This window comes from Pseudorasbora parva, chromosome 23, assembly GCF_024679245.1.
Source record: "Pseudorasbora parva isolate DD20220531a chromosome 23, ASM2467924v1, whole genome shotgun sequence".
Taxonomy (NCBI): Eukaryota; Metazoa; Chordata; class Actinopteri; order Cypriniformes; family Gobionidae; genus Pseudorasbora; species Pseudorasbora parva.
The window spans coordinates 32,307,984-32,320,488 of record NC_090194.1 but is presented as its reverse complement, the minus strand read 5'-3'; the positions used below and the strand labels follow the sequence as shown (position 1 = coordinate 32,320,488).

The 12,505-nt window shown below is 38.5% G+C and overlaps 1 protein-coding gene across 1 annotated transcript in view; it reads right to left on the bottom strand.

Moving 5' to 3' along the window:
* Positions 1–12,505, bottom strand: part of grk3 (G protein-coupled receptor kinase 3) — a 76,480-nt gene that overhangs the window by 14,006 nt on the left and 49,969 nt on the right. The window contains exons 3-14 of the mRNA XM_067434089.1: positions 12,252–12,325; positions 11,923–12,024; positions 11,178–11,252; positions 10,971–11,032; positions 10,810–10,861; positions 10,584–10,675; positions 10,401–10,500; positions 10,208–10,286; positions 9,351–9,481; positions 6,082–6,176; positions 4,630–4,737; positions 3,745–3,811 (exon numbers count right to left, since the gene is read on the bottom strand). Of these exons, the coding sequence (XP_067290190.1) occupies positions 3,745–3,811; positions 4,630–4,737; positions 6,082–6,176; positions 9,351–9,481; positions 10,208–10,286; positions 10,401–10,500; positions 10,584–10,675; positions 10,810–10,861; positions 10,971–11,032; positions 11,178–11,252; positions 11,923–12,024; positions 12,252–12,325 (1,037 nt within the window). The remainder of the gene's footprint in view (positions 1–3,744; positions 3,812–4,629; positions 4,738–6,081; positions 6,177–9,350; positions 9,482–10,207; positions 10,287–10,400; positions 10,501–10,583; positions 10,676–10,809; positions 10,862–10,970; positions 11,033–11,177; positions 11,253–11,922; positions 12,025–12,251; positions 12,326–12,505) is intronic.

Genomic DNA, 12,505 nt, shown 5'->3' with positions numbered 1-12,505 from the left:
GGATAATAATGTGAGTGCTGGAGTTCTGTTTGGGACCATTTTACAGCTGGAGTTACACCATCATAGCTATATGTGCGTGTGCATTCACAGCCTTTTATTTTGTGCAAATGTAAGTTGTAATATTGTGTTTATTTTGCGTAGGCCTAGCTGTATCTGATTCATCTCATACAGGATGCATTTGTTTAAGAATTAACGTGGTAGTAAAGTGCGCCGGTGATCAGCTTCAGCTTCAGCGCGTGCAGCTCAAACAGCCATGCACAACTAATGAGTATAATGATTGGGACAGTCACATTACATAACATTATAAAGAAGACAATTTTGTAATAAAACATTGTGAATTACTTGGGTTTAGTTGCTGTGTTTCATCACTTTGTTTCAGGAAGTGCCCTTTCACAACACGAGTCACACATTCCGAAGAGCACGTAACTTAGTTCAAGTTCACTTTTATAATTGAGGCATTTTGTGCAGATATAATTTGTAATATTCGGTTTATTTTGTATATGTCTTTTTAATCTCATATAGGGTGCATTTGTTTAAGAATTAACATGGTAGTAAAGTGCGCCGGTGATCAGCTTCAGCTTCAGCGCGTGCAGCTCAAACAGCCATGCACAACTAATGACTATGATTGGGACAGTCACATTACATAACATTATAAAGAAGACAATTTTGTGATAAAACATTGTGAATTACGTGGGTTTAGTTGCTGTGTTTCATCACTTTGTTTCAGGAAGTGCCCGTCCACAACACGAGTCACACATTCCGAAGAGCACGTAACTTAGTTCAAGTTCACTTTTATATTTGAGGCATTTTGTGCAGATATAATTTGTAATATTCTGTTTATTTTGTATGTCTTTTCAATCTCATATAGGGTGCGAGTTAAATAACGAGCTAGCAAAGTGTCCAGATTACCAGTGTTTATTCAGCACGCACAGCTCAAACAGCAACACACGACAACTGTGTATACTATAATATACTATAATAACTACGATTGAGACTGTCATATTGCATACCATTAATGAGAAGACTATTTTAATAAATTGTTGTGAATTCATTGGGTTTAGCTGCTGTTTCCAGCGCATCCACATAGTGAATAGCATACATCTGAGGCAGCGTTGGTGACACATTGAATTAGTCAACATTTTACAATCCTCCCATCCCTTTATTAAGATTAAAACCCCTTCTCATTCATTTGGTGAGGAGCATGGCCTTTTGAGCAGCATTTGCAAACCCTGTCATGCTGTTGACTATAAGACACTGCTGTAGACGAATTTTGCAGTATTAAGGCTAACGATTAATTGATTGTTAATTGTAACAAGATCGACAATGGAAATTTGTGCAAATTGACATCCCTACTTGGGATATAATATATAGAATAAGGTTCTTTTATCAATCAACTTGAGTCCACTATGAACACATGGCATCTGGGATGAGTCTTATTGTGCCTGGATTTATTTTCCAAGAGGATAATGACCCGAAACATTCTTCTAACTATTGCTGCATTGTAATAGCTGCAAAAGTGGACATACCAAATATTAAAGTTAAAGGGGGATAAAAACAATACAACTCGCATCATCTGATATTTAATGGTCAGCGCAACCATCTGTTTCATAAACATTATGACATTCAATCACGTTTTGGAGGCAAAAAAGGTCAATATTTTCAGATCTGTCTGGTGTTCTAACAAATTTGGCAACCACTGTAATTAGGGGGGGAGGGAAACACTCAATTTCAGTCAATCTCATGTCAATCTTGAGTATCTATAGAGTAGAATTGCATCCTTCATATCTCCGAAAAGTCTTTAGTTTTATTATATTTATAAAAGAAATATAGGCTGTACCGAGTCTTTCCGGAAAAAAACGAGCGCCTGGAGGCGTATCGTGTGGGCGGAGCTAAAGAATGACGAGTGCGCACAAAGCAGTGACGTCCTCAAGCGTGGAGAAACCCATGGCTATCGATCCAGAATCAGATTCAGAGGCTGAAATAAATTGAACAGGAGAAACAGCAACAGCAGGACTTCCGTCTCTGTGGTATGTACTGTATTTAGTGGCCTGTCAACATTTGTGTGTCTTTACTTGCAGTTTATGAGGACATGATTCGGTTTATGGACTATTGTATGCGACTAAACCTTAGCAGTAACAAGCAAAACGGTTTTGCACATCAGACTAGTGTAACGTTATACATAGAACAGCAATGGAGTAACCGTTAGCGCATTTGAATGACGAAGCACGCGATCGTGTCGTTTACTGATGTTTACTCACGCGACGGTAGCCAACAGGAGACATTTGAAGCAGTTTTACTCACCGGCTGCTTCCAAAGCAGGACCGAACCTTTATCGCTGGGACCGCTCCGTCAAAAACACACTTCTTTGGTATGATTTGGTGAAGTCCTATGACAGCAGTGGCGTGGAAATCCACTTTGCGACGCGACTGAAGCGATGTTGTGAAGATTCCCGTTATTTCTGCGGTCAAATAAGTTAAAATGCAGCGCTGCCTTCCCGGAATGCTGTGCTGAAGCGCTGAAGTCGCTTGACGTCACTCATAGGAATAAAGTGGAGCGCGGCGTGGACTATAACGACATAAGTGTTCACAGACGAGTGGATCTGCACCTGAGCGAGTGTTTATGGGCGTGCATTTCCTCTAGTCACGCGCGCGCGCGGCGCACCCTACCGGGAGAAGAGCCCGTACGGCTCATACAAGGACATTCAGCTCTATCGACGTTAAGCCGACCCATACTCGAAAAAAACTCTCCGAAACTTGTGTGAAACCGGAAGGAGTATTTTTGACACAGAAATACTCCATCAAACGTCCAACATTAGTTTTTGAAACTTTGTCTATGTTTAGGATGGGAATCCAAGTCTTTAACAGTGTAAAAAGCTCAGTATGCATGAAACAGCATTTCACCCCCCCTTTAACGCATCATCCAGGTATTCAAAGTGCAGGGTGAACACACTACTCACATGATTTATACAACAAAATGTCATTGAATAGTGCGTAAGTACACAAATTAGGATGCTCTTTATGTTTTGAGTCATAATGACTCATCTGAAATAACCTTGAAAAGCAGCGAAATAGAGTCTGACATTAGCAAGTTGTTGCAATGTATTCTGGGACTGGTTTATCTCTGAAAGATGCATGCAATGCTAATTATGATTTTAATAAAAACCCAGGTGTCTCAGAAGATAGCATATTTTGCCTTGGGAGAATCGACACCTAAATAGGCAGCTCGCTTGTGTCTTTGTTTAAAGGGAAACTACAAAAAGATCCAAATCAGCAAAACAAGTAACAAGTGACTTCCTTTCTGGTGACTGTACAACAGTCAAGAGCGTGGCAGCTCGGTGAGGACTAAATTACTGCAATGGCGAGAGGAGGACAGTAAATGCAAAGCGTGGATGCAAATTCCTCTCCATTAGCGTTCCCTTGTTAAACAGTGGGTGTATAGGCACAGGTGTTCCAATGATGAAATGCTCCCTCTTCACTTTTATGGAAAGCTGTGGCTCGTTTATCTTTCTCCTGTTTCACTGCAATTTCAGTCATTCAGCATAAAGGAGCTCTACAAAAGACACTTTCCAGTTTGAACTTGAAGTTTGAATAGGTAACATTTCACCTAAAGTCTTTAAAGCTATAACTACGATCTGGGTGATTGCAATTTTAAATTAGATTGCTATCATATATATATGTGATTATGTGTAAAGGTACATAAAGACAAACAACTTAGAATGACAAAAAGCTGCGTGTAGTCGCTTACCATGGTAAGGGTCATGCGGTCAATCTCATGTTTGTCTTTGGTCTTGTGCTGTCTGAATGGACTGTGCCTATGAGAACAGCAGAAACAGAGTTCATGTAACAGCCTCACAACGTCATACACAACCACACATGTGGTGATTTAGCAGTGACAGGTAGGTGGGAGGGGGATTTCCATGAGAGATCAAAAACACTTCAATCTCAGTTGTTTACCGTGAGATACAAGCAAATCATTGTCTTACTTGTCGCCTTGGTGTAAAGCAACAATTGAGATGGACTGACATCCTTCAGATGGCTTATTGGTAGTATTGTTATTGAGAAATTCTCATAAAGTAAAAATAAAATGCTATAAATTTTTTATATGAACTACAAATTATTTAAAATCAATCACACATATTAATATTAAAGTAGAATTTAAAATGCCATATAAATTATTTTTTTAATCATTTAAAAAAAAAAAAGTACATACACATACATTTATTTATTTATTATGTATACACGCATACATATGTACCTTTTTTATGAGGGGTTTAAAGTTTAAATGTATAGAGAGCTTTCCGATGCCTGTACTGACCCACTTTCATTCTGCTTTGAAGTGTGTGAGACATACAACTCAATGGAAAGACATGTAACAGACCCCGCCCCCATTTCATCTTCCTCTCACCCCCCACTCTCTACCTAGCAACCGGTTCAGTGGTCTCCACCCCCCCCCCCCCGTCTTTTTTCTCTATGATGTCTGCTCCTGACCTCCTGCTTCCAAACCCCTGACATTTAGACCTTACACTCCACATCAAACAGGTGAGAAACACAGACAGAGACTAAAAGAGAGAGAGAAAGAGAGAGACAGATAAAGAATTCATGAGCGGGCCGCTGCTGAGGGCGGTCTTACCCTCGCAAGAGTTTGAACAGCATGCAGCCCAGAGAGAACCAGTCGGCGCTGCTGTCGTACGCTGTTCCTTTCTGCAGAACCTCAGGTGCCATGTAGCCATGGGTACCTCTGCAAACACAGCAATTAATGCACATTAAATTCAAAGTGTACACACCCCCTAGGCTGAACACACACACTGACTGTAAACAAAACAAAACTCATTCTCATACATAACAGTTAAAAGAACTGCTACATTACACATAAAAAGATCATTTTGTTTGAAGTCCACACTCCCAAAAACTAATTATTAGCATTTACATTTTGTTTTACATCATCTCTCTGACCCTTTGAATTAACTCGGATGTTTGTGCTACTGTGCCTTTAAGATTGTACCGTCTATATTTAAATGAGAACATTTGATTATATTTAATCAATATTAGCATTATATTGGTGCTGACATGTAAATGTGTGGGGGGTAAATATGTACAATTATCCCAGCTATGATATCATAACCACAATAATTTAATTTTTACAACTGTGTTTTTATAGCTTTGCTGTGTAAACATCAGATTGTCTGCTTATTGCACTACCAATCAAACGTTTGGGGTCAATACGATTTAATTTTAATACATTATTTTTGTTCAGCAATGACACTTTAAATTGATCAAAAGTGACAAGAGACATTTGTAATGTCACAAAAGCTTTCTAATAAATAAAAATCTGTTCTTCTGAACTCTAATCATCAAAGAAAAAGAATATCACTGTTTACACAAAAATATTAAGCAGCACAACCATTTTCAACAAAGATAATAGGAGGAGGAGGAGGAGGAGGAAGAAGAAGAGGAATAAGAAGCTTCTTGAGCATCAAATCAACATATTATTAATCAACATATTATTAAATTATTATTAAATTACATTTTAAAATATATACCAATAGAAAACAGTTATTTTAATTTGTAATAATATTTTAGAATAATGCTGTTTTTAATGTAATTTTGATCAAATAAAACTTTTGAAAGAAAGTGTACATGGAGGTTATTTAAAACAAACAACAACAAAAAACAAACAAAACAGATTTGTCCGGATCTGTCATGTTTCCAATGAATGAACATTTGTTGTATTACAACAAAATTATAAATTTGAACAATTCCAATAAAATGACACTGAGATAACACTGAAACATACTGTATACAATTATGTGAGCACAAGTATAACGTGACTGCTAATATGAAATTCATTGGTTAAAGCATTTGTATATTTGCACAAAGAAAAAATAGATTAGGCTGGTTTAAGATTTGATTACCAGCACTATTAGACAAAAAAACTATGAGACAACTATGAGAAGAGCTTGTGTCATTTCAGAGAGACATTGTCAAAGAACAGAAGTAACCACGCTTTTCCCAAATAAGATGCACTTTTTTATTTTACACTAATAAAAGTTGAGGCTTTGAACCCTTGTGAAGAGGAACTTACACACTGGCGTGTGGTTTCTTCTTGGAGAAATCGCAGGCTAGTCCCAGGTCAGAAATGCGAACGTGTCCGTGTTCATCTAAGAGGATATTCGCAGGCTGTGGGGAACAGCAAGTGATGTGAAGATTAGGACACAGTAAAGAAAAAATCTTTTTAAGTGCCTGATAAAGAACAGACTGTCTGTTTGTAAGCAACACCTCCAAAAACAGCATCAATGTGATTCAATAGAGAGCATTTACTGAAGAAGAAAAAATAGCAATAGTGTAACACTTTGTCCAAGCCAAAAGTTTCTAGCAGGAAACAACCATCACGAACACAACGAAAAGCGCGCTCAATAGGGCTGGGTTAAAAATACTAATTTCTTAACTTAAATTGATTTTTATTGTGAAGAACCACTATCGATTCTTAAATCCCAAGAAGCAATCTTTCAGCCTATGCTTTTCAGTTGATGAATGAACAAAGCTTTGTAACGCAACGAAAAGTATTTAAATTCTGTCAACTTTCTTACGCAATTCAAACAACAAATACCAGTTTGCTGCTCTTTAATGTAGAGCGACAGATTGCTGTGGCGCCTCAGTTAAAGTGGCAGCGTGGAGCATACATGGACTGGTCGTCTCTTCCGCTTTATTACTAGTTAAAGCAAAAAATAAACAAAGAAACTTAAAACATACAGTACAACATATTAAATTCCATATTATGTCTCACGTAATCGCTCATTCAGGGTTTCAACTGCCGAAAGACGTCAAAAACAGCTTGTAAACAAAAGAAAAGCCATTCAAAGCCTGTTAGGCAGCTAGAAAAAATTACTGTAGAGGAGCATTTTGATAAACATATGCACTATACTGCATATTCATAGTATTTTTTACTTAATGTGTTCTTCGATATTATTGAATAAATCGGTCATGTCTTTATGACTGCCATCATTTAAATGTTTGTATTTAAAAAATAAAACAAGTAAAAACATAAGTAATTAAAAATGTATTATTATTAGGTTATTACTATCAAATAAACTTCCTTACATGCAATTTAAATGCAAGTAGACCACGAATCAGTTAATTAATATTACAGTGTACCAACTGGAGTTCAGTGTATAGTTTACAGCATTAGCTGAGATATTTTTTCCTTAAGGAAATTTGTCATGTACTGTACCTGGCCCTCAACTAATCCATATTGAATTGAAATCGAATCATGAAATTTGTGTCAATGCCTACCCATAGTGCATCATATTGCACTATCACAGCCAATGAGAACACATTTGATGTTTATCATATAAAAAAGTGACCATAATGCTATACAATGTCAAAATAAAAAATAAAAAAATTCCGAAATGTTTTAAAAAGTTGGATTCGCATGCTAAATATGGCCAAGATAATAAAAAAAAAAAAAAAAAAAATAAAAAAAAAGAGAGTTGGAGGTATGACGGAGTATTTCGGTGCCAAATTCATTTCAGAAAGAAATTCGTTTTTTTCCCGAGTATGGCGCCGTGTGCACATCAACCAGAAATACAGCAAGAGCGCACAAATCAACAAGCTTCGTTCGGGTTACAGAAGTCATCGGCAGCAGAAACTGCATCAAATGTCTGTGTTTTGTTGGCAGTAGGTATAGTGTATAGTGAATCGAAAGTTATCCAGGGATAAGGCCATGATGTATTGTGTGTGTGTGTGTGTGTGTGTGTGTGCATGCCCATGACTCTTTAGTTCCACCCACTGCACACCGGCATGAGATGAGGTGGAGGAAAGTCTAGCAAGGTGGAGGTTTGCTTTGGAGAGAAGAGGAATGAAGGTTAGTCGCAGCAAGACAGAATACGTGTGTGTGAATGAGAGAGAACCAAGTGGAACAGTGAGGTTACAGGGAGAAGATGTAAAGAATGTGCAGGATTTTAACTTGGGGTCAACAGTCCAGAGCAACGGGGAGTGTGGGAAAGAGGTGAAGAAGCGTGTGCAGGCAGGTTGGAATGGGTGGTCAGGTTTGTTGTGTGATAGAGTAATGTACACTTTACACTTTCCTGTACACTTTTCCTTTCAGCAAGAATGAAAGAAAAGGTGTACAGGACAGTAGTGAGACCAGCGATGTTGTTTAGTTTGGAAACAGTTGCACTGAGGAAAAGACAGGAGGAAGAGCTAGAGGTAGCAGAGCTGAAGATGCTGAGGTTCTCTTTGGGAGTGACGAGGATGGATAGGATCAGGAATGAGTACACCAGAGGGACAGCAAATGTGAGATGTTTTGGAGACAAAGTTAGAGAGGCCAGGTTGAGATGGTTTGGACATGTTCAGAGGAGGGAGAGTGAATATATCAGTAAAAGGATGCTGAGGTTAGAGCTGTCAGGCAGGAGGTCACGAGGAAGACCAAAGAGGAGGTTTATGGATGTAGTGAAGGAGGACATGAAGGTAGTTTGTCTGAGAGAAGAGGATACTGATGATAGGACTAGATGGAGGCAGATGATTCGCTGTGGTGGCCAATAAAGGGAACAGCCGAAAGAAAAAGTAGAAAAAGAATATAAGAATGTATAAAAAGATCTGCATGACGGTTATTAAAACATTATCTTTCACATACTATTATTGGCATAAAGGTTTCGAATGATATAATGGCAAGTAAACAATAACAAATACAATTTTAGGGTTAAACTATCTTTGTAAGACACATCTTTCCATGCATTATGTTTTTCAGGAATGTTGCGGTAGAAGCAAGCAAATGTGATCTATTTCACACAGAGTTTTTCTTCTACACAAACCAGCAGTGATACTGCCAAAAAACAACAGGATTGTTCGCTCACAGAATGCACCCCACTCGCATGTGCAGTCTCCCGTTTCAGGAGCTTGCCAGGGAAGATCCTGCATATCCTCAGCAATCTGGCAGCGCAAAGCCCAAACATCTCACTTAAAATTGCATAATTCACAACGATTGCATAACTATACTCCTGCTGCTCGCACACGGAGGGCCGACAAATTATGTGATATTAGCGGTCATCGCAATGGCAGGATAAACTCTACATTTGGGACCGTAGGTTAACCTCGACTCGCTCCGTCATATGACGTACTTTTCCTTTTAAAGACAATAAACAGTGCTGCCAAGAGAGACAGCTCAGCCAAACTTAATAAAAAATAAACTCAGACAACGACACAGAACAGATACAAGCTTACATTACCAAATACACAAACTCAGACGGAACATTTCATTTTCCCTTTTTGGCGGGAACAGGGAATCACAAGCAAAGGTTTTCCAGTGAGAGCGTACAGTATGAAAAAGAATGACTGTGATGCAGATTAACTTACTTTGAGATCTCTGTAGACGACGAAACGATTGTGCATGTGTTCAAGGCCCAGTATGATCTCAGCCGCATAAAAACGCATATCCTTCTCACTGAAGACCCCGTGCTGAGATAGGTGATAATGAAGGTCTCCGCCTGAAAAACACAAGTACAATCAAACTATTAAATTGCGCAATATCAAGATCAACAGAAGATACAATAGAATAACAGCACAATAAATCAGGGATTACATACAATGTAACCAATTATGCTTTATTTTACTACTTTGTTTTTATGTTACTTAATTAACTTTTTTAAGCTCCCTAACAAACAACTGAAAAGTAAAAATCATTGAAATCATCAAGGACATTCAGAGAAGTGGCCCGAACTGCAGCGCAGATACAGGAAGTGTGAGTGTGTCTGAAGAGGAAGCTCCGCCCCATGTTTAGGCTGACATTGAGTTATAGAGGAAGGTCAAAATGAGAGCCCTAAATGGCCTTCTACGATCTACTTCTACGCTGGGTGGTATTGGCTTGGATTGGTGAGACCATTTAAATTACAGCACAAAAATATGCTTCATGAATCGAAAACAAAACATCAAATGAAATCACTCTGAACCCCAGAGCAATGAATAGACAGAATCCAAAGCATTGCACTTCTGTTTTTTTTTGTGGAGTTTTAAAGTAGTTGCACACTGGACGACAAGAGTCATGTCTAGAAGTATTGCACACCAGAATTACTAAAGCCAGTTTGTGGTAAACAATATTGGTATGTTTAAGGATATTATGAAATGAAGATAATGTCTGTACTGCAGTCCAGTCATTATACATTGGAATTGGCATGAAGAAGCCTTTAGACCGAAGAGATGATGGCTAGCCTTACCATTCATCAAGTCCAGGATGAAACACAGTTTATCAGGGGTGTGGAAGGCATATGTCATACACACTATGAAAGGACAATCCTGCAGAGAGAAAAAGAGATGGAGAGGGTACAACAAATGAGACATGGATGTTATTGTGCAGTCTGACTATGACGACGAGTGGGTTTTACACTTGTGTATGTATGCGCCACTCACCCCGGTGCTGACCAATGACAGCATGATTCTCTCATTGAGCGCCAGCGTTTCCCCCTGCTTCATTTTGATCCGCTTTTTATCCAAACACTTCATGGCATACCTGAGACACACGCAGTGAGCACATCCTTTTATTCAAACACAAAAGAAGCTTCTTTTTGGTTACATTCTTACAACAGCACTTACATTTTCCCTGTGTCCGCCTTTCTGCATCCATACACCTCACCAAAACCACCTCTACCGATGATCCGATGCACACTGAAGTCATTCATTGTCAACTAAATGCAAAAATAAAACAATTAAGTAAACCATGATTTTAAAAGGTGCATGAAGAACCTTTGGATATATAAAGCACAAGGGACCAAAATGTAAGAAGAAGGAAAAGGAAAAAACAACAACAACAACCACTTACATGGATGTTGAGCTCTACATTCTTCCACTGGCAGAAACGTGTGAACTTGTCGCTGTAGAGAAAAGAGGCTTTAATGTTAAAATCATTCCCAACAAACAAAATAACTCAACCATGTGCATGTGAATAGTGTGCTTTTTTCTTTCTTTGTAGCCATCTGTCACCTTTCAATGTATTTCTGAAAGATCTTTCCTCGAAGACTGTCGCAGATTTCAACTATGTATGGCTGGAAAAAGGCAAGCAAACAAATGCATCAGGATCTGTTGTGAGTCCTTGCTATATAAACACGCTACTTCCATTGTGTTAAACACACAAAAGCCAATCTACACCCGGAAAAACAGGTTCAATTTTACTTCATGTGGGGGACTTACCTGAAAGAGATTTGGAGGAACTTGTTTCTTTGCTAGGTGAGTCTGGACATGGTCTACTGCCTTCTTAGAGAAGGGCTGTGAGAAAGGAAGGCAGATTAAGTGACATTTGTGATAAGGGAGGTCAAAACAGTAGTAGAACAACAAGAACAGTTTCCCCTGAATATACGACAAGCACTGACATTAACCTCCTAAGCATTCCTGGTTATCATAACATAAAGCACTGTGACATAATCACACAGGCCTTGAGTGTCCTATAAAGCTATTGTGTTGGTTCATTCAGGCTTCCTGTTTCTGAAAAGCTACGACTGGAGACTGACGGAGGCTAATGGGACTCTTGTTTTCTCAATAGAAAACATTTGAATGGAGTCTCCAGATCTATGGGCCATAAGAACCATCATTCCTCCAGCTAGCAGCATTATAGAACCATGTTCCTTTGCATGCATCCCATTGGGGCTTAAAATTGATTCTATACAATTGATATAATATATAATGCATGAATTCATCTTCATTTTAGTTTTTGGATCACTACTTGATCTTGCAAACAATCAGGTAGCAAATAGAAAGCTTTGACATAGCAGGACCAGATCTAAATTAGATGCTGTAACCGAAACGTTTCAAAATGAGTAGAACAGAAGTGACAGAGGCAAAAGATTTATTCATTATTTATTAATTGCGCAGTCTATGTCGTATAAATGAGAAATAACTGCTAGTGACCAATTTATAGATTCTGACATTTATTTCTTACATGTGAACACGACAAAAGCTCCTTCATTATGTAGACGTCGTAAATCTGTCGACTGCGAGTCAGCCTCTCCTCTTCTGAATCCAACTTCTCGTACTCTTTAATCTGAAAAGGACAAAACAAGATTAACGTCATCGCAGAGACAATCCCACACTCCTTTAATAGGATACATGGTGTTCTTCTGGTCACTGGAAGGGCAAAGAAATTATTGATTAGCCATGTCATTTGTAGGTCAAGTCAGGACAAATACAAAAACGATTTAGTAAAAACATGCCACGAAGCCCACTGAAGGAAACACACAGATGCTTGCTTGCAAAGAAAACCAATTTTACCTCCTCATAAAACTTCAGCTGCGGAACGGCCTCGTCGATCTCGTTCATGCAGAAATCCTTGAACAAGAGGAAACCTGGACAACAGAGGAAGGAAAGAGAGCAGTTAGATAAGGTGTGAAACAGAATGAATGATGGAAAGATCTGACCTTTTTAGTGCACAATGCAAGAAAATGTATATAAAGCAAATAAAACAGTAGCTATATTGATGCCTTTTGAAAGCACGATTCCTGAAAGGCATTCATGCTAAAGTAAAC